The 21,850-nt window shown below is 41.4% G+C and overlaps 1 protein-coding gene across 2 annotated transcripts; it reads left to right on the top strand.

The window, feature by feature from the left end:
• Positions 1 to 396: 396 nt before the first annotated feature.
• LOC121479632 (cationic amino acid transporter 3-like) lies at positions 397 to 21,464 on the top strand. Of its 2 annotated transcripts, none has more exons than XM_041735313.1 (2): positions 397 to 528; positions 18,956 to 21,464. In XM_041735313.1, the coding sequence occupies exon 2, from the start codon at positions 19,139 to 19,141 to the stop codon at positions 20,921 to 20,923; it is 1,785 nt and encodes a 594-aa protein (XP_041591247.1). In that variant the 5' UTR covers positions 397 to 528; positions 18,956 to 19,138; the 3' UTR covers positions 20,924 to 21,464. The 2 variants fall into 2 exon arrangements, 1 of the variants encoding a protein (XP_041591247.1); XR_005984786.1 differs by lacking the exon at positions 18,956 to 21,464 and adding an exon at positions 942 to 1,294 and having other exon boundaries at positions 404 to 528.
• The last annotated feature ends 386 nt before the right edge of the window (positions 21,465 to 21,850 follow it).

The raw sequence follows: 21,850 nt of genomic DNA, 5'->3' as shown, positions 1-21,850 counted from the left end.
TTAGTGGGCTCCTTAGCTGGATCTGGGGCTGGCCTCCATAGACCACAGGCTGGGCTCCACTGGGCTCCCCATACTCTCCTCCTACGAGCCAGGACCTACTCTATACCCAGGACCCTGGAGGGCTTGGTAACCCCTAAACTCACCCCTTGCTACCAACAGAGTCTCCAACAAAATCCCATTTGAGCCCCTAGTCCACCTCCTCACCATGTAGGGCCCCACTAGTCTTCCATTGCCCACCTCTAGCCTTCCCCCAGGGTTCCAGCTCAGCCACCTCTTTCCTAATTCACATCTTCCCAGACCTCTTCACCCTTTAGCCCCAACAAAATGAGGCTCAGCCTGGTTTGTGTTCAGATTCCTAGGCCCCTCCTCCAGGAGGACCTTGCCTCCTCAGGGCCTCAACTTCCTGAGGGCACCCTGTGAGCTCTGCTCCAAGTCCTGACTCTGCCTGGCCAAGTTCCTTTCCTGTCCCTGGGTTTGTCTTGCACTTTCTTCTAAGTATTTCTCCTAGAAGGCAGATGAATCTCCTGGGTGAGTGATTATCCTTGTTTAAAGACCTGGTAGGAAAACTGAGACAGAGCCAGAGAGGAAGAAGCCTGGGCTTGGGACACCATTGGGTATGGAAGCCCTGTGGGGTTTGAGCAGAGGGTATTTCATGGCACCAGAGCCAGACTTTGGTTTAGGGGTGGGGTGTGGATCAGAGGCTTTGTGAGTTTGGGAAGGGCAGGTAGGTTTGCTGGGATCAGGGGGATTTGGAAGGCTACACATTCTCCTCCAGACTAGACAGGTTCTCAGTTCTGCTAAGGACAATCTGAGTTAGGGGAGGTTATTCCTCGGCACTTCTCCTCCAGGGTCCTCGCACCTGTTTACCCCGCCCTCCTTCCGGTCCTTTCCTTTCTCACCTGGTGCACAGCTTGCTTTCCTCATCTATGTCTCTCCCACAGGGCCCAGCACGCAGTGCGCTTAGACATGCTCTTTGAATGAGTGAAGATTTTTTCCCCTGACTCTGCTGCCTCCATGTTTTGCCTCCCTTTCTCATCGGAGATCCTGGAAGTCTCTTTATCACATTTTCTTAGGCAGGACATTGGTGTGGACTTTGCAGATGAGCAGGTCCAGTTTGGTAAGGTGGTTCCGCATCACCCGGGTGGGTTTGAGGGGCTTCTTCCTCCAGGCTCAAGGAGCTAAATATTTTATAGCTGCTGAAGGTATCTCCCTGCCTTTCTTACATAATTTAAAAAAGTTGTAGTGGGGATGGATTATAGTCCAGGTCAGGCTTAGGAGGAAAGATTACCAAAGTCCCCTGGGTGTGACCGCCTAGTGATCATAAAACCACTGACTCACCAAGAAGCACTTTGCTGTTATCACAAAATATATCAGCAACTCTTTAATTTTGAAGACCTTTGGAACCTATACTGTTCTCTACTCTTCCTACCTCTCCACCACTGTGTACACTGTGGGCCATAGGCTAACACTAGAAGCCCAGAGAACACTTATCCATGCAATCCTTTTATCTTGATTGTATATGGAAAATGTTGATTTATAGGTTGTCTTTCTCTTGCCCTCTAGCAGTTCTTGGGCCATGTCTCTCCATTATCACTTCAGGGCTGTTATGTGCTCAGTGAGATCAAGCCCCACATCAGGTTCCCTACTCAGCTGAGAGTCTGCTCTGCCTCTGCCTCTGCCTTACCTCCTTGCTTGTGTTCTCTCTCTCTCTCTCTCTCTCTCTGTCTCATCTCTCTAATAAATATAATTGAAAACAAAGCAAAACAATTCTCTCTCCAATGAAGATGGTGGTAACGTAGAGCATCCTTCTAGGGCTATTTTAAGAACCAAGCCTAGTCTGGTGAGACAGGATGGAAAGAGAAATAGCCAAGTCCTTACAGAGGAGGACAGGAAGACGCATTTAAAAATATGAAGGAAGATAACCAGACAGACCGTCAGCCTTTCTGACCGTCAGCATATTACTGAGGGTGTGTGTTGGGAGGATGTTCATGGAAGAAGGCACCGTAGGTCTGAACACCCACAGCAACTAGTCTAAATGTAGAAACACTAGAGTGATGGATTAGACCACTGGATGGGTCTCATGATTCTGGGCTTACAAGGAAAGGGAGAATTTAGGGGAAAAAACAAAGGTGTTTAGTAAGGCTTCTTGGAAAAAAGGACTGTGAATCAGTGCTCCCCTACACTATACTTGTAGTTTGGAAAGGTAAATGGATTTCCTTCTTCTGCATTCTCCTGAGGACTTTTATTAGGTGTTTTGTGTCGGCAGGATTCAGGATTGAGAAAATGGTTTGGAGAATCATACGGAGAAGTAGAGAAGAAAGCGAATTTCACTGTTGACATCAATGTCTCCTATCACTTTCTAATCCCTTAATTACTCACCCTTGCTGGCTTTCCCAGTTCTCGTTCTACTTCCTGTTTGGAAAATCTCATTCTAGTTCTTCCTGGTAGCCCATCTTGTTTCTGAAGACTTCTAGGAGCAGAAGCCCAGGCTTTTATGATTTGTCAGGTTATCGTCTTGTTTTGGCGTGATAGAAATATGAAGAAGTTCCTCACTGGATTCTGACTGAATCTAAACCTGTAAATGAGTCAAATCGTGAATGAGGAATATTGCATTTCACTCCATCTTTTCTAAAATTATCCCAGAGGGACTAAGAAAAGCCACCTGTTCACAACCACCCCAGAATGACACTAGATAATACGGAGTCTCTACAGCCTCCCTAGAAGCCCTGGTTATCTGATTGTTTACCCAATTAATGGTGCAATGCTACGAGCATAGTGTTGCTGCTGGCAGGGACTACGTGTATTTTGTAGGAGAGAGCAAAATGTTTTGGTCTCCACCTACATAGATCTTGGAATCTATTGGGTGGATGGATTTAGTCCACATATAGTTGGTTTGGAGCCTATTAGTCTGCATCAGGATAGGTTTTCACTGTTGGAATTCAGCCTCTGCCAGACTGGGATGGGATTTGTAGTGCTGGAGGTGGTAGGGTAGGTATGTGAGTTGGAGGCGGTGGCTGTATTTCCTCTTGGTCTAATGAGCAGACCGTTTGGGAGCTGCCATGCCTTCAATTTCAAGTCTTGGCTGCACCTAGTAATATCTACTTGGACAATTTGGCATTCTAGGCTCATGGTGAGAAGATGAAGCAGGTTGTATGTAGAAGTTTTTATTTTAGAAAGGGACACAAAGGCTTCTTCTAAGTTGCGTGTAACCAGAATGTAGTCTGAAGTAAGATCATAGGTGGGAGGATGCCTGGTAAGTGATACGTTTGGTGAGGTGGTTTTCACAGGACTCCTGGGAGATAAGTTAGGATATTATTTTCTTCAGCATGAGCGAATTTGGTTACTTCAGCATTCTTTCCAACCTTTGAAGGAAGTTATCTGACCTTTCCTTCTCTTTTTCTAGGAGAGAAGTTACACATTTATTATTACTACTATGGTTTCCCTCTTTCTTTCCTGTATAGGCCAGTACTGAGAAGAATTATTAGCATCATTATCATTAACATTATATTTTAGTACCTGGATTTATATTAAAAGCTGTAGCAAATATTTAAGTGGATTTGTCCATTTGGGCAAACTGGATTTACTGGCTCAATGTGTGGTGGAATTTGTTTTGTGGTTTTGGTGGGGGGCATAGAAGGAAGGCCTTAGGGAGCTCTACCTATTGGATCATGGCCCAAGTGAAGATGTAGCTTGAAGTGATGTTTTCCTTGGCAACAGTTATGCACAATATCAAGATGGTTATAGTTATACACAATATCAATTCCCACCTCTTCTACACAGTCTTCTCAGGCTGACCCACAGTGCACAGAGGATTTTCACTAGTCTTGCCAACACTGGAAAATGTGGTCCTTAGTACCCTTCCCTTTCATCTACTAGTAAGCCAAGTGGGATCTGACATACCTTTGCCTTGACTGTTCATTTCTTACTTAGGAATGCCCTTTCTGGTTCATAGTGGATCTATCTTTTACTTATTTCAGCAGGTGGGGAGGTGTTCATGAAATGCACCAAGTTGTAAGTTCCCAGAGAGTGGAATTCTGTATATGCCACCATTGTCTTGCACTGTGTGTAACTGAGTGTGTGATGATTTGGGGATATTGGTGGTGGTGTTGATAAATTAGAGGGATGGAAGATATTTCTTTTGCTTGAATTCTTTTGTGCAAAGAATCACTGTGGTTCCCGAATTTTCTACTTTGGAATTTGCCTTTGTATTCATTATACTTAGTTGAAATCTGATCTTTAATAGATTGAATCCAGTCTTTCTCATGTAGAAATTTACGTGGTCTTTACTTGAGAGACCATCCAATGTCTCTGTTTAGCGCCAGTGCAAAATACATGGAATGCACCTGTATAGTTATTTACAGATTATAGGAAAAAAGGTAACAAATCCAGGAATATCTTTTCTCTGGGTGCTTACACTATAAGGATACTTCCTTATTCTCCTGAAATAGGTGAAAATCCTATTCTACACCCCCTTCAATCCTTTGACTGTCGTACACTCCTCCCTTCTGCAGGCTAGCCCTACATGTAGTTATTGAAGTTGGAGAATCATGTCATGTTGCCTAATGTTAAAGTGTTGGGTGACTTGTTTTATAAACAAAGTAAAAAGTGGAAGTAGCAAAACTCTGTCCTGTCTGTTCAGTTGTCACACATCAAGGAGATGACACTGGAGCAAATCATAAATGTCATAGGTAATGCACTTTGTGTCAACTGACTTCCCTTGTATTTTCACTTCATGGTGGTGAAAGAGACTTGGACCTCAGTTCTTTGTCAGATTTCTGTCTTTGCCAAAATGGGCTTTAGAGTCTAGGGTCCTTCCTTGGCTGTGGCCCGTTAACTCTTTGTACCTCAGGCTCCATCTGGGGAAGGCAAGGCAAGCTGAGAGTGTCATCACAAAGAAGCTCTGCTCCTGTAGTCCAACTCACCATCTACTACCCTACCCTCTTCCCTAACTAGGAATTCTCCCAGTGCAGAGTTCCAGGCCCACTGGACATTAATGAGGGGAGATCAGGGAGCAAGTGGAGCTTCATGGAGAGACTGGATATCTATCTGGAGGTGTGCCCAAGCTATTTCTGGAGGTAGAGACATGTTGAATAGGGTTGGGAAGAATGTGTTCTAGGCAGTGTGAGGCTAACACCAGCAAGACATGCATGTGTGGGGAAAAATTTGTTCTGTTCAAGCAGAGACACAGAAAAGTTTGCTAGTAGGAAAGTGGTAAAAACGGTGCAAAGAAAGATTTAAAATACCATCTTAGAAGTTTGGATCAGATAGAGAGGAGGAAACTCTCTCTCTCTCTCTCTCTGTGTGTGTGTGTGTGTGTGTGTGTGTGTGTGTGTCTTTTTAAGACTTGAAGAAAGTGTCATTTTCCAGAAAGACAGTAGGGAGTACTCCCACTTCAGTTTTCTGGGGCAATGTAGTAGTCAGGAAGAATGTGATTTAGGGCCTTTGTCTTGTGAATCTGAGTGAGAGGTGAGAGTATCTTGTATTTAGAGTTACCAATTTTATGGACCAGGAGGGTGGACCACGGAGTATGGCAGGAGATTGGCCCCGGATATGCAATATTGGCAAACCATAGGAACCTAGTAGGTAGGTAGTATGGACAAGGTGCTAAGGGTCCATGTGACTTCATGTCAGCTGAATTGAATTGAGGGTGAGGTTGGTGATCTCCACATATCTGAAACCAATGGTTTCAGTTGGAATTCCTTAGATGAATTAAAAACTTTTATGTTATTATCCCGAATAAAGTCCTTAGAGGCTGCCTTGTCAATACCCTTCCTTCTGGTCATATTTAGGGTTTTCTTTGTTTTGAAGCTAAAATTTAAAAAGCAATCCTTTATCTTGTTTATTGATCTTCCTAAGGTAATAGCATGTTCACAGTGCCCATTATTCCTTATGTCAAGTCTGTATTTGTTAATAATTTAAAAAATACAGTTAGGTGATCCACAAAGAGACAAAGAAGTCTGTAATGATGCTTGATGTCCATAGGTCCTAGTGATTATTTCTATGAGTGATCAATAAATATTCTCAATGCTTTAGGTACTATGGGCTTAGAGCTGGTGACAGACATGGGTCACAATGGGGAATACTACTGCTCATTTTTAGTCAAGGAGGGTGTCTTTTTTTTTTTTTTTAGGAGGGTGTCTTATATTGACTGATGACTCACTGACATGTATCTGAAACCTATAATACATTACATGTTAATTAATTGTATTTAAATTAAAAACATAAAATATAAATATTAAAAAATTAACAAAATGTAATATTTCAGTCTGCAACTATAAATTATTCCATGAAATGGAATGCCATAGAGAATATAGTGGCAATTAATCCTTATAACAAGAGTATTCTGTTCGGCATGCATTTAAAAATGGAATTCACATTTTCTTTGGAAATGCCAAAGGATTATTTCCAATTTTGTTTCATAACATACATTTTGAGTATATGACCACTTCGTTGAATCTGTCTTCAGCAGGTTTTTTTTTTAATTAAAAAGTATCATGGCACATTTATGCTGACAAAAATGTGTGAAAATGAATGAATGAATGAATGAATGAATGAATGATCTGGAGACATTTTGGCCCCAAATTTGGTTTGGTTTTAGCAGGACATGTTTAGATGGAGCTCTCAGACTTAACATCACAGTACTTCCAGCTCTGGTCCATCACTATGGATATGGGAGGAGAGGGAGACATTGGCAGAGGGTGACCTGGTCTCGAAGAGAAGAATAATACTTAGGTCATGGGGTTGTTATGGGGATAAATGAAATAACGTTGCATATTACTTGCAGCTCAAATTCTTCTTCTCTTTCATCGCTCTGTCCATGTGGCCATAAATATTGCACATATAAGTGGCTCCCCTATATGCCAGACACCATTTTTCTCTACCTCCAACCTTTGCACATATTCCCCAGTGCCTCTAGAGTTCAAGCCTAGGGCTCTGGTTTATTAGTTTGTGTCAGTCGCACAAAATAACAATAAAAGAGGATAGAGTTTTTATAAGCATTGTAACATGAGCCAAGGTTGTAGTTTTTTTCCCGTAACTTTTGCTTGCTGACAAATTTGGTTGTAAGTCAAAGACATGGGAGTTCTATCTTCGTACTCACTCCTCTGATCTAGTGTTCCTGATTTGGGGCTAGATCATTCTGGATAAAAATTGGTTCCATCCAAAATTCACGGCAAGCTTGTTTATAAAGGACATCTAGGGAAGGAGAAACCATAAACTTTGCTACTGGGACATTGTTGTTTTCTTCCTACCCTTTTAGTTTGACAAATATCAAACTTACAGAAAGTTGCAAGAATAGTAGCATTAACATTCCTTTATCTTTCAACGACATTGAGCTGTTGTTGATATGTTGGCACTTTTTTTTGCTCTCTCCACTGTGTGTGTGTGTGTGTGTGTGTGTGTGTGTGAATATGGTCCATATTCAAAGATTAGTAATTATTCAGTTTTTATAGTAAAATATTTCTCCCTGATTGAGGTGCAGTCCAGGGCTCTGCAATGCATCTCATTGTTATGTGTCTTTATTTTCCTTTCATCTGCAACAGTTCCTCGTCCTGCTGTTCCTGCCATTCCTGCCATTCCTGACACTGACAGTTTTTGAACAACACAGGTCAGGTGTTTTATAGAAAGTCAAGTTTCTGTGGAACGTACTGTTTGTAGACTGATCATTTTTATTTCAATTTTTTTGTTTAAATTCTAGTTAGCTAACACATAGGCTAAAATCGGTTTCAGGTATAGAGTTTAGTGATTCATCATTTACATACAACACACATTGCTCATCACAACAAGTACCCTTCTTAAAGCCCATCATCCATTTAGCTCATCTCCTACCACCTCCCTCCAGGACTCTCACTTTGTTCTTGATCATTATGAGTCTCTTATGGTTTGCCTCACTGTCTGTTTTCATCTTATTTTATTTTTCTTTACCTTCCCCTATGTTCATCTGTTTTGTTAAATCTCACATATAAATGCAATCGTATGATATTTGTCTTTCTGTGACTGACTTATTTCACTTAGCATAATACTCTCTAGTTCCATCCACAAGGTTGTAGATGGCAAGGCTTCATTCATTTTGATGTCTGAGTAATATTCCGTTGTATATAGATACAATATCTTCTTTATCTACTCATCAATCGATGGACATCTGGGCTCTTTCCATAATTTGGCTATTGTTGATAATACTGCTATAAACATCAGTGTGCATGTGCCTCTTAAATCAGTATTTTTGTATCCTTTGGTAAATACCTAGTTGTACAGTTGCTGGATGAAGTGTAATTCTGTTTTTAACTTTTTTGAGGAATCTCCATACTCTTCTTCAGAGTAATCTCATTAGTTTGCATTCCCACCAATAGTGTAGGAGGGTTCCTCTTTGTCTACATACTCGCCAACACCTGTTGTTTTTTGTGTTGTTGTATTTAGCTATTCTGACAGGCATAGGTTATATCTCATGGTGGTTTTGACTTGTATTTCCCTGATGATGAGTGATGTTGACCATTTTTTTATGTGTCTGTTAGCCATTTAGATGTCTTCTTTGGACAAATGTCTGTTCATGTCTTCTGACCATTTCTTGACTGGATTGTTATTTTTGTGGTGTTGCATTTGATATGTTCCTTATAGATTTTGAATACAAACCTGTAATCAGATATGTCATTTGGAAATGTCTTCTCCCGTTCTGTAGGTTGTCTTTTAGGTTGGTTGATTGTTTTTTACCATGCAGAAACTTTTCATATTGATGAAATCCCTATAGTTAATTTTTGCTTTGCTCCCCTTGCCTCTAGAGATATGTCTGTAAGAGGTTGGTATGCCTGAAGTCAAAGGGGTTACTGTCTGTGTTCTTCTCTAGGATTTTGATGGATTCCTGTTTCACATTTAGATCTTTCATTCATTTTGACTTTATTTTTGTGTATGGAGTAAGAAAGTGATCCAGTTTCATTCTTCTGGATGTTGCTGTCCAGTATTCCCAACACCACTTGTTGAAGATGCTGACTTATTTCCATTGGATATTGTTTCTTGCTTTGTCAAAGATTATTTGACCATATAGTTGTGGGTCCACTTCTGGGCTTTCTATTCTGTCCCACTGATGTATGTGTCTGTTCTGTGTCAGTATCATAGTGTCTTGATGACTATAGCATTGTAATGTAGCTTGAAGTGCATAATTGTGATGTCTCCAGCTTTTCTTTCTTTTTCAAGACTGCTTTGGCTATCTGGGGTCTCTTGTGGTTCCATACAGATTTTAAGGTTGTTTGTTCTAGCTCTGTGAAAAATGCTGGTGGTATTTTGATAAGGGTTGCATTAAGTGTGTAGATTGCTTTGGGTGGTATAGACATTTTAACAATGTTTGTTCTTTTAATCCATGAGCATGGGATGGTTTTTCCATTTCTTTGTGTCATCTCAATTTATTTTGTAAGTGTTCTATAGGTTTCAGTGTACAGATGTTCAAAAATCATAAGATACATAGGAATAAGTTGAGACTGATCATTTTTTATCATTAGATTCAGGTTCACATTTTGGGTAGGAATACTATATAAGAACATTGCTAAAAACAATTAGTGCCATGTACACAGGAAACACCACTTTTTCCTCTCTGTTGTGTCCATAGGGTCAAACACTGGGACTGGCATTTAGAAGGTACTTAATATATATTGAATGAATGAGTGAATGATGAATGATGTAAGACTTTCACTGCTACTTAGGTCTATTATTTTTCTACTTGAGGACCGGAGAAAGAGCGGCCTCCTCCTATGTTCTAGTCCCATTTTTAGAATACATGTTTTAAAGTTAAATGTAATCCAGGACCTCTATAAAGAGTACCCCAAAGATTCAGATGCAGTGAAACGCCGGGACACCTGCACCCCGATGTTTCTAGCAGCAATGGCCACAATAGCCAAACTGTGGAAGGAGCCTCGGTGTCCATCGAAAGATGAATGGATAAAGAAGATGTGGTTTATGTATACAATGGAATATTACTCAGCAATTAGAAACGACAAATACCCACCATTTGCTTCAACGTGGATGGAACTGGAGGGTATTATGCTGAGTGAAATAAGTCAATCGGAGAAGGACAAACAGTGTATGTTCTCATTCATTTGGGGAATATGAATAATAGTGAAAGGGAATATAAAGGAAGGGAAAAGAAATGTTGGGAAATATCAGGAAGGGAGACAGAACATAAAGACTCCTAACTCGGGGAAACGAACTAGGGGTGGTGGAAGGGGAGGAGGGCGGGTGTTGGAGGGGAATGGGTGACGGGCACTGAGGTGGACACTTGACGGGATGAACACTGGGTGTTTTTCTGTATGTTGGTAAATTAAACACCAATAAAAGTTAATTAAAAAAAAAGATTCATTTAAGGAAAAAAAAAAAAGAGTGCACAGAGAAGGGAAATGAGATGGGGACTATGATGTGAAGTAAGCTGTGGAGTCTGTTCACCTTGAGGTGGAGGGTGATCATACTATGTTGGGAGTGGAGGATGAATCAGGTGGTCCTCAGCTGGAAAGAAGCACAGCACAGAGAACCTAGGAGTACATAGCCTGTTTCCTTGCTGAGAGAAATTAGTTATTTAGGTTTCCAGAGCTTACTATCCTTCCCTCCTCTACCCCCATTTGAATCCTAAGAATGCCATTGACAGTGGTTGGGCAGCCATTCACTCCAGATTATTTTGTTGTTGAGAAGCTAATTCCTTGGACTTCTTATTTGGAGGTAGAAGCTTTCAACCCATCAACCTGGTGAAGTGAGGTTATAAGAGGTATTCTTTGCCTTTCAGAAATGTATGTTTAGGCTTCCCTTGAGGGTCTTTTCTCTCTCTCCAGCTCTGAGAATCTCAGACATTTCTGACAGTCCTTTCTGATGCATCTGGGGCAGGGGACTGGGTTCATCAATTTAATTCTGTAAGGCTTCTGAGTGCCTGATTCACATGGTTCCTGCTCCCTGTGTGAGAGTCTACTTACCCCTGTCCTTGCAGTCCTTAATTTCACCAGGTTCCAGAAAAAAATGCCCTTTATCTCCCTGTCAGCTCTATTATCCAAACTAGTGGTGGGAATAACCTACAATAGTGAAGGATATTACAATGCCTTTTGTTTGATAAAGTGATAGAGTCCTGTGTAGATACAATCCATAAAGTGAATAGCTTCAGGGAAAGAAATCTGTCATGTCATTGTCCCATGGGAGGCTATATGACATCTTTTCTTTGGCATCTAGAGAGGGAAGCAGATGGAAGCATGCAGCTTATTCAGTCCTCACTGTGTTTTCAGAAGCTCCAGGCAGCTATTGAGAGCTCTGCAAAACCTGTCTCCATGCCTTGTTTTCAAACTCTGAGGAGGCCATTCCTAGACCCCAATACTTAGTTCAAAGATCATGAAAATCGGTATACAACATGTGAAGCTCTGTTTTTCTAGGATTTCTATCACATCCAGTGTAACAGCCAAAGCTTCACAGTAACTCACAGACCCTATGTGAAGCATCTGGCTTCCTGCTTTCTCTCTGACCTCATCCCTTACCTGTTTTCCCTCACTCATTCTGTCCTGGCCTCATAGGCCTCCTTGTTATTCCTCAAAACTAGCCAAGTGCCACTTCATACCCAGTAGGATGGCTGCTATTAAAAACAAAGAGGATAACAAGTGTTGGTGAGGACGTGGAGAAATTAAATGCTCGAGGGAATGTAAAATGGGGCAGCTGCTTGGAAAAACAGTATTGTGATTTCTCAAAAAATTGCATATACAATTACCATGTGATCCAGCAATTGCACTTCTGGGTATATATCCCAAGGAATTGAAAGCAGGGACTCAAAATATATTTGTATACCTGTATTCATCATAACAGCGTTACCTACAACAGCCAATTCATAAAACAAGAAGCATGTGCATCATGGATAATTAGATAACCAAGATGTGGGATGTACACACAATAAAATATTATTCGGCCTTAAAGTGGAAGGACATTATGACACATGCTGTAACATGGAGGAACCTTGAAGACATTATGTCATGTGAAATAAGCTGGTCACAAGACGATAATATTATATGATTCTACTTACATGAGGTACCTAGAGGAGTCAAATTCCTAGGGACAGGAAGCTGCCAAGGACTGCAGGGAGGCAAGAATGGGGAGCTGCTGTTAAATGGGTAGAGAGTTACAGCTCAGGAAGATGAACAAGTTCTGGCAAAGGATGGTGGTGATGCCGCACAACAGTGTGAATGTGAGGCCATCCTGGATCACCTATTTTAAAATCACAACACCCACTCTAAACACCCCCTAACCTTTTCCGGCTTTCTTTTTCTCTGCAGCAATGATTGCAAATCTGACACAATATATATTCTTATTAGTAATGTGATTATTAATTTGCTTCCTATTGCAGAATGTTAGCAACTTCAGGGGAAGGATGTTTATGTTTTACTTTACTTTATCCATAGTACAAAATAAATAAAATAAATAGGGGGCAGCTTACTTGTTTAATGAATAAATGAAGGACCATGATTGAACACAGACTTCTACAAACAGAAAGAGAAAATGGGAAAATTACATTTTCATTTGAATTTGTAAACTTTTTTTTTTTTTACCCTTGGATATGAGGCTCAGCCTGTTTTCATTCTGTTTGCATTTTCATACGTCTTCTGAACTGTATCCACTATGGAAGTGTTGGTGAGACATGCACCATAGTTATTACTCTTTCAAACTCTTGCCCTTAACTCAAAGTCTCTATTCTTGTATTCCTGACTGCCCCCTGCCAGAATTGCAGGGCTGCTTGAGTTAAGACTTCAGAAACTCCGGGGAAGCCTAGCCATCCAAAAGACTTTGTTTGAGAGCCATGGGTTTGATGGGCTCTGTAGCTTCATTGTCTCAAAATTTAAAGGTAGGGGATCCCTGAGTGGCTCAGTGGTTTGGTGCCTGCCTTTGGCCCAGGATGTGATCCTGGAGTCCCGGAATCGGGTCCCAGGTCGGGCTCCCTGCATGGGGCCTGCTTCTCCCTCTGCCTGTGTCTCTGCCTCTCTCTGTCTCTGTGTCTCTCAGAAATAAATAAATAAAATCTTTAAAAAGATTTAAAGGTGGACGAGAGTTATTTATCCACTTTGGGATCAAGAGGGAGCTATACTTGGATATAGAGGATTGATATAATCTCTGGTGATGTTGCATTTTCAGTCCATGTCTCTGACACTTTGAGAACTTGAAAATCATCATTTAACAGCATCATTAGCCTTTGTTTCAAATCTTTCTCAAACTTCCTGCAAAGTAACTAGTATGCAACCTACGTTTGAAGCTATTCAGGAGGATCCAGAAGGCCAACTTCCTGATATGAGTATTAACTTCCTACCATGGAAACCAGTGGGAGTTCGTGCTTTGGAAAAATGTTTGGAAAGGAAAGGTCCAGAGTGAGGGCAGTGCCCTTCTCAGAGGCAGAAGAGTGAACACAATGACCTTAGGGACAAAGGAGATTGGGGGTGGGGTGGGGATGCTGGCTGGGAAAGCATGACAGCCGGCAATTTAGGGAGTGGATTGTTGGACTTGACAAGAGTTCTTCCAGGCAACATGGGATGGAACTTCTGGAGTTTGGAATAAGCTTAGAGACTGAGGGATACACAGGGAGGAGGAAGGAGGGCAGGGGGGCCATTATGGAAATCATAGAAGCTGGCTTCATGTTCCCTGGCCCCTCTCTGCATTTCTCAAACACCTCCCCTTTATCAAGCACTTCTCTTGGGAGAGATTGTTTCCTAATGAAACTGAGATTCACAGACCCAGGGCCCTCATTAGGAAATGTCCTTGGGACACTCTTGAAATACGTGATGATGTATGTTATAGTTTCCTGTTTATACCACTGTTTGGGATTTTTCTCTTTATCCAACTAAACAAAATGAAACAACCCTTCTTCTAGGAATCTCAAGATATAGTAGTTAATCAATCCATCTATGTATTCATTTTCTCTGTCCTAAATGCCTCTTTTGGTTACTTAGTATAATTCTGAGCAGATCCTTGTCCTGGGTTGTAAGGTTTGGAGATGGGAGTGTGGAATCCAGAATGAGGATGTATATAGATCCTGGCACAATGCTCTGGAAGCCTTCTGAGTATAAAGGAATCTAAGGAACACACTCATGACGCCAACTGACAGGGAAAATTACTTTCAGGTGATCATCAGAATAGGCTGTAAGTGCTGCTGGGAAGGGGAAGAAGGTTGGAGATGGGGATAGCCAGGATGGCTTAGGAAAGGCTTCATACATGCAGGTTGGAGAAAGGTTGTAGAAAATTACTAGAGAGTCTGCAGGGTCAAGACAGGACAGAAAGGAGTGAGGAGGGCCTCCCTGGCAGGGCAGGTACTTACCCAGGCCACAGGTTCATCCCAGAAAGGGTAATTCAGGATGTGATGAGCTGAGTTAGGAAGGAGCTGATGGGCCTGAGGGTAGGGGGAGAATTAGAATTAGAACAGCTGGGTCAGAGTTTGGACTGAGTATAAACCATTGGAATAATTGTAGATTATTGCATGAGAATGGGCATTCCTGAACCTGGCATTTGAGGACGATGTGTCTCTGTGTTGTCTGAAGCTGGACTTGTGGTAGGCTCTCTCAGAATTCCCCATCATGGATCTGCTTTCTCTTCTATATGTTTACTTGTTCATTTGTTTGTTTTGCCTGTTCCTGTTGGAGTCATAAAACATGGTTATTTAATTCCTAGAAGTTTTGTTCTTTGAGTTGCTTCTCTTGTGTCTCATACTTTCTGTAGGCCTCTCTCTCTCCTCTTCAGTAAAAGTGGGAAGAGCACAAGGACCACCTTGCACAACACAGTTGAGAGAAACAACTTATTAAAGTATTGCCCTCTTCAACCCTGCCATTCAGATGGTTCTCCTCTGGATCTCACTCAGGGTCCATGGATGGACTTCAGAGTAGTGTAACACATTTTTTTTGAGGTGACCAACCTCAGGGGTCTCTGTGATTTAACAATGTGAAGAACCACTTTTGTGTCTTTGTTGGGAGGTAGTTGGCTGGGGACTGTTCCCTAGAGAAAGAAACATGATACAAGCATCCTTAGTGCTAAGTATAGGAGCCTCCAAGGATACTTGAAGGAGCTGAAGGAGAAAGAGGAATTGGGAAAAGGGAAATGGGTTCAGAGGGAATAGTATGAAGGGTGCCTCATGTTCCCCGCTCCCCCTCTCTTTGGCAGGTTCCTTCTTTGTATTCTCCGTGTCCTGATGATTACAGAATTCTGGTTCCCCTTCATGTTACATCTACTGAGTTCCCGCCATTTTTATCAGGGTCTGTACCAGGTCCTCTCCTGGATTCCTGTGTTGAACCTGCCTTGCACAGAGTGGAGTCAGTCCCTTCTTCCATTATGCTATGTTAGGACCACCACTTCCTGTCAGGCTACTTTCAATGCATTTATTTTCCCCTTTCATCCTTATCTCTATTCTCATTTACCCTCCTGGAGGCAATTGTTTTAGTGTATTTAACAAATGCTCTTCCAGTCCACATTCTATATATGTTTTAGATACATTCACCCATTCAACAACTACGGTGCACAAGCGTGTGTGCATTCTTAATTCCATTAAGGTTGTGCTTCTAGATGGTCCCCCAGTGGCATTCCTACCAGCAGTGTGTGATATATACACACTGCTGGTTTATATCTTCTTATTGAATTCTCATGTTGATCCAGTGAGGGAAGTCAAGTCAATGGATGAGGAGCCTAAGGCTTAGAGAGATTAATCAAATTACCCAAGTTCATATAGTCACGATCCAGGATTTCTGTTATATGTTCATTGTTCTTATCTTCATAGTACCCAGTACTCCCTGTTCCAGATGGGCAAAGATATTATTATTACTGTTATTATTAATTATTATTATTGTATTGAATCTTGCATTTCTCCACGCCTGGCCTAATGTAGTAAGCCTAGGACCCCCCCGTGTGTGATCACCAGTATGTATGAGGGTGTCTAATTAGAGTCCTTAACATTTGAAGGTGAATCATATGGAATAAAACTGTTTTCACTGTCTTTGAGGGCTAGCTGACAAGCTTGAGTTTTAGTGGATGGTTTTGAGTCTCCACATTTACACAGACTGATAGATTTTCAAAATTTGATTACTTTGACCGGGTTTCAATATTAAATACTAGGTAATCATATTAAGTCCTGATTGTTTTCTAGGCACTGAGGTAAGTACTTACAGGCATCATTTCACTTACTCCTCACCACTGTCTTGTGAGTATTCACTTTTACTTCCATTTGACTGCTGTGGAAGGTAAAGCTCTAAGAGGTGAACTAATCTGACCAGAGTCACCCAGGTATGAGGTTGAGGTGAGATTTCAACCTGAACAGTCTACCTGCAGAACCTTACTCATAGCTATTCAACTATGCTGCCTCCTGTGAAGGAAGTTTTCAGAATCCATTCCTCTTGAACTTGAGGATGATTTCTTGTGAATTGGGGTGGTTAAGAGCAGCCATGGGAAGTAAGGGCTAGTGGACAAGAATCTCCAGAGGGAGAGATTGAAGTTTGAAAATGTACCCAGGTGTCTTCATTATGCCTGCCTCTGTTCCCTGAAGTGAGAACCACTGCTTTAGGACATCCTACCTGGATTATAGTGCCTGAGCCTATGCCTTCCAAAAAGTAGGGATTTTCAAACTGGGCATGGGTATCGGTTGTCTATAATCCAAAGCAGCCCTATATTTTAAAACAAGTGTCCTCAAAGGCAAGCAATTGTTTACCACTTAGGTGTGGTTTATACCTGCCATGAATGATATGCATTCAAAGTTTCATCACAGTTGTTTTCCCCTTCTCACTATCCATTTTGCTCACCTTCCACAAGGAAGGTAATACCATGTTTATCTTTCCCTGATCTATATTTATCAAAGTTGCTTGACCACAAAATAGGTATATTAATATCCAGTATATAGGAATTCTGGATCATGGCTTCTTGCAAGTTCTCTTCTCAGTGTGGTCATTTGTTCAAGAAATATTTATTGAACACCTAACCCACAGTTTGATGGAGGAGACTGGCAGCTGACCTGGAATTTGGATATATTAGGATCAATGGCACCGAGGGGAAGCCTGGTGCTGTGAGAGCACATAAGAAGGGCAGCATAAGGGTCAGTGGAAGCTTCCTGGGGAAATAACTGCTGACCTGGGAACTGAAAGAGAAGTGAGAGTTAGCTAAGTGAAGGGGCCAAGAGGGCATTAGAGGGCAGGCAACAGGGCAAGTGTTGAATTTCTCAGCTGGAGCTGGAACTGGGCAGGGAATGAGGCTGGAGGAATAAGGACAGGTCAGATGATGAAGAAAGGAAAGACTAGGAAGAAAGGGTGGTAGGAACCATGGAGGGCATGTGAAGCCTGGTTGTGGGTTAGGGACACTTTAAATAGTGTAGAAAGAATCCATAAGTTAAGAACTGAGCCTCCTTATCTGTCTCACGTGCTTGTTGTTTAGTGATAAGAGCTTTAAGATTGATACACCAATATTTGTATTTTAAATTCTGATGATAGGGATCCCTGGGTGGCTTAGCGGTTTAGCGCCTGCCTTTGGCCCAGGGCGCGATCCTGGAGACCCGGGATCGAATCCCACGTCGGGCTCCCGGTGCATGGAGCCTGCTTCTCCCTCTGCCTATGTCTCTCTCTCTCTCTCTCTCTCTCTGTATCATAAATAAAAAAATAAATAAATAGATAAATAAATAAATAAACTCTGATGATATATAAAAAGTGGGTCTGTAATTTCATCATGGCCCTCTAGTCCATGAATTAAGGTGTCATAACCTATGCTCAAGCACAGCACACACTTTTCACAGCATGTGAAAATCCCATGATACATACAAACTCTGTTGTGTCTTAATTAGTATGTGAAGCTACATGACTTATGAGATCAAATGGGATTATGTCACACGGTGTGTGACGCTAAAATATACGTTATTAACTCCATTATATAACAAAACTAAACAGTGGGAGAAATTTGGAGGGGTTTAATAATGAAAGTTATTTCATTTGATTCTATAAATATCAAAATATTTGAGTACCTTTTAAGCTTAATGATGATATCAATTTCCATACTATTCATTCAGTTCAAACTCATTTGAAATTGTTACATTTAAAAAAAAAGAAATTGTTACATTTAAGTATTTGTTTTCATTATTTGGTTTATAGACGCTTGAATTTTCCTATTACCCCCTTTTTCTTAGGAAAAGAACTTTAAGCTATTAGCAAATTCTAAATCCTATTGGTGAAAAATTGGGCTTTCTATGATAAGAGATGTGACATATGTATTTATGGCTGGGTAGGACCAGAAATGCACTTTTGCAGAGTCTTTAAGCTTGATTGCTATAAAATGGAACAGAAACAGGTATTCCTCTTAGTCTTTATTAATGGTTAAAGTTCTTCTCAGGAAGTCTTTCATATTATAACTGTTCATTATCTTTCTTTTATAGTATCATCATTTCCCTTTTTGTAGAGTGAAAATTGGAGTAGCTACTAAATATATTAAGGTTAATCCTCCAGAAATGGACTGGGAGACATTTTAGTCACAACAACTTACATTTGGTTTTGGAAGTTGTTAACAAAGCATAATTGATGTTTTTAAATCAAACTGAGTATAACTACGATTTGTATCTTGAAACTTATGTTTTGGCATTTGAATAAAACAGAAGTACTAAATGCAAAAAAAAACACGGTGTGTAAAAAAGGAGGATTTTGGGGTGCTGGGGTGGCTCAGTTGAGAGTCGAGTCTTGATACTGGTTCTGGTATTGATTTGTTGTGAATTTGGGCCGTGTGTTGGGCTCCATGCTGGGCATTGAGCCCTCTGAAAAATACATTTTTTTTAAAAGCAGAATGTTGGATGGTCTGTGGTACTTTTTCTCGGGGGGGAAAGCAGGATTGATTTCTTAATGATGTCTTTTGGTGTCAGTTCCTGTGATACTTGGCCTGCACCATGTTACACGTGACTTTTGAGTTTCATTTGGTTGGTTGAACACCAATGTTCAGTATACACTTATTGTTTCCCTAGGCATTATGGAAGGATAACAGATACCAGAAGAAATATGAAGCAGCAACTGTGAAGCTTGAGCAACCCGACCTTTGCAGCCCTAACCTGGCTTAATTCACCTCACTGAACCAGATCTAACACTCTTGGCTCCCAGAGGTTGCTACAGCTCTCTGATCCTTAGAATCTTCTTCAATTCCAGCTAGAATGCTGCGTCAAGCACTTCGCAAGTTTGGTCAAAAGCTGGTACACAGACGTCCACTGGAACAAGATATATATGAGTTTGAATATGGTGTAAGCCTGAGCACTCTGGATTTAGTGGCCCTGGGTGTGGGCCGCACAGTGGGGGTTGGTATATATTTCCTGGTTGCTGAGGTGGCTAGTAGTCAAGCAGGACCAGCCACTGTGATATGCTTCTTGGTGGCTGGCCTAACCTCGCTATTGGCTGGGCTGTGCTATGCAGAGTTTAGCGCCCGGGTTCCGCATTCTGGTTCCGCATATCTCTATTGTTTTGTCACTGTAGGTGAACTCTGGGCATTCATCACTGGTTGGAACCTCATCCTTTTCCTTTTTCTTGATACAGTCGTTGTTATCCAAGCCTGGACCTTAATTTTTGACTACCTGATTAGAAACCAGATCTCTGAGAGTATCTCAGAGCACATTCCCCAAGTCTTAACAGATAATCTAGTCTACTTTACTTTGGTCCTTGGGTTTTTTCTCTTAGAATTTCAAAGAGTGGCTTATCATAAGTTCTTCATAGTTTTCAAGCTGTTCACATTGGTGAAGCTTTTGCTTCTCAGTTTTGTCATCATCTCTGGTTTCGTAAAGGGGGACCTGCACAACTGGAAGCTCACAGAAGAGGACTACATTAAAGCTGGACTCAATGACACCTCCATCCTGCGCTCTCTGGGCTCTGGAGGATTCATGCCTTTTGGCTTCCAGGGGATTCTCCGTGGGGCAGCTACCTGTTTCTATGCTTTTATAGGTTTCAGCATTCTTGTTACCAGAGTCAAAGAATCGCACATGCCTGAGCGTTCCATCCCCATGGGCATTGTTATTTCACTGCTCACCTGCTTCTTGGTGTATTTTGGTGTCTCTGCAGCACTTACACTTATGGTGCCTTACTACCAGCTCCGACCTGGGAGCACCTTGCCTGAGGCATTTCTCCATATTGGCTGGGGCCTTGCCTACTATGTTGTAGCTGTTGCAATTTTCTTTAGTATTTCTGTCAGCATGTATTGGGGCTTTACGTACCCCATACATATCGTGCTATGCATGATGGTAAATGATGGCCTCCTGTTCCCTGTGCTTGCCAGGTTCATCACTGGCACATACACCTACTTTGTGTTCAGCATATTCATTTATGTTATTGCAGTAATCATTTTATTATTCTTTGGATTTGCTAATCTCTTGGACCTCAGGTCAACTGCGACCCTGCTATCTTATTCCCTGGTAGCTTTTTGTGTTCTCATCATCAGGTATCAGCCTGAGAGGAAAAATAAAGAAAACGAAGCAGAGGAGGAAGAGGAGAATGAGGGAAATGAAGCAGAGGTGCAGGAGGAGAACCCACCTGCAGCAGAGAAGCTAACTCTACAGGGACTATTTTTTCCAGGCAGCCCCACCCCCACTCCACTCTCTGGCAGGGTTGTCTATGTTTGCTCCTCACTGCTTGTTCTGCTGCTGATTGTTCTTTGCCTGGTGCTGGCCCAGTGGCCAGGTCTGCTTTCTGGAGACCCAGGGTGGATCACAGTAGTTGTGCTGCTCCTGGTGGTCATCACTGGGATCACTGGGATCATCTGGAGACAGCCACAGAGCTCCCATCTGCCTCATTTCAAGGTACCTGGTCTGCCTCTCCTCCCACTCCTGAGCATCTTTCTGAATGTTTGCCTTATGATGCAGATGACCGCTGGCACCTGGGTCCGATTTGGTGCCTGGATGCTGACTGGGTTTATTATCTACTTCGCCTATGGGATCCAGCACAGCCTTAAGTGACCAAACCATAGACCTTGAACTCAGCAGTGCCAGTACATTTTTGGTTTGACGTCATCACACCTGAATTCATTCTGGTTCCCTACACAGTAATGGGGAGTACTCTTGAGCACACGGGAATCCAGGGCTCCTATGAGATATTGGTGTGAGAATACTAATAGAATTCCATATTTATGGTAGAGTGAAGGATGAGACTTTGCTCTTTCCCCTCTTTTTTTTTCCTTTCTACTTTTTAATTGTGTCTATACTGCTTACTGACATTTACATAATTAGTATTAAAAGAAGCTTGAAGGCATTTTCCTCTTCTTTGGTTAAATATCCACTAGTGAAGGATGTAGCTAACTGTCTTAGTCAGTATAGCATGATTCCTGATCTTAGTCTGGTGAGTATGATCTCCACAGTGGCTGTAGTAATAAAGAAAATATCCAGTAGCAGAATTACCAGATCGCATGGTAGTTCTTTTTAAAATTTTTTGAGGAAATTCCATACTTTTTTCCATAATGGCTGCACCATTAACATTCCCACTAACAGTGCATGAGGGTTCATTTTTCTCCTTATCTTCGCCTACACTTGCTTTTCTTCTATTTTTGATTTTAGATAAAGTGATATCTGATTGCAGTTTTAATTTGTATTTCCTTGATGATTAGTGAGACAAAGCATCTTTTCATGTGTCCATTGACCATCTGTATGGTCTGTTTAGAAAAATATCTATTTAGCTCCTCTGCCTTTTTTTACTTGGATTATTTTTTTTTGGTATTGCACTCTATAAGTTCTTTATGTATTTTGAGTGTCAACCCCTTATTGATATATCACTTGTGAGTATCTTCTCCCAATCAGTAGGTTTCCTCTTTTTGTTGTTGATGGTTTCTTTTTCTGTTGGGAAGAATTTTAGTTACATGATTTTGAAAAGATATATGCACCCTATGTTTA

The sequence above is a fragment of the Vulpes lagopus genome, chromosome 21 (genome assembly GCF_018345385.1).
Source record: "Vulpes lagopus strain Blue_001 chromosome 21, ASM1834538v1, whole genome shotgun sequence".
In the NCBI taxonomy this organism is placed as follows: domain Eukaryota; kingdom Metazoa; phylum Chordata; class Mammalia; order Carnivora; family Canidae; genus Vulpes; species Vulpes lagopus.
Note: the sequence above shows the minus strand (reverse complement) of the source record. Positions and strands in the feature narration are given on the sequence as shown.

Excerpts from the sequence above, each read along its gene's own strand:
- LOC121479632 (XM_041735313.1), top strand. The coding sequence starts at position 19,139 with ATGCTGCGTCAAGCACTTCGCAAGTTTGGTCAAAAGCTGGTACACAGA.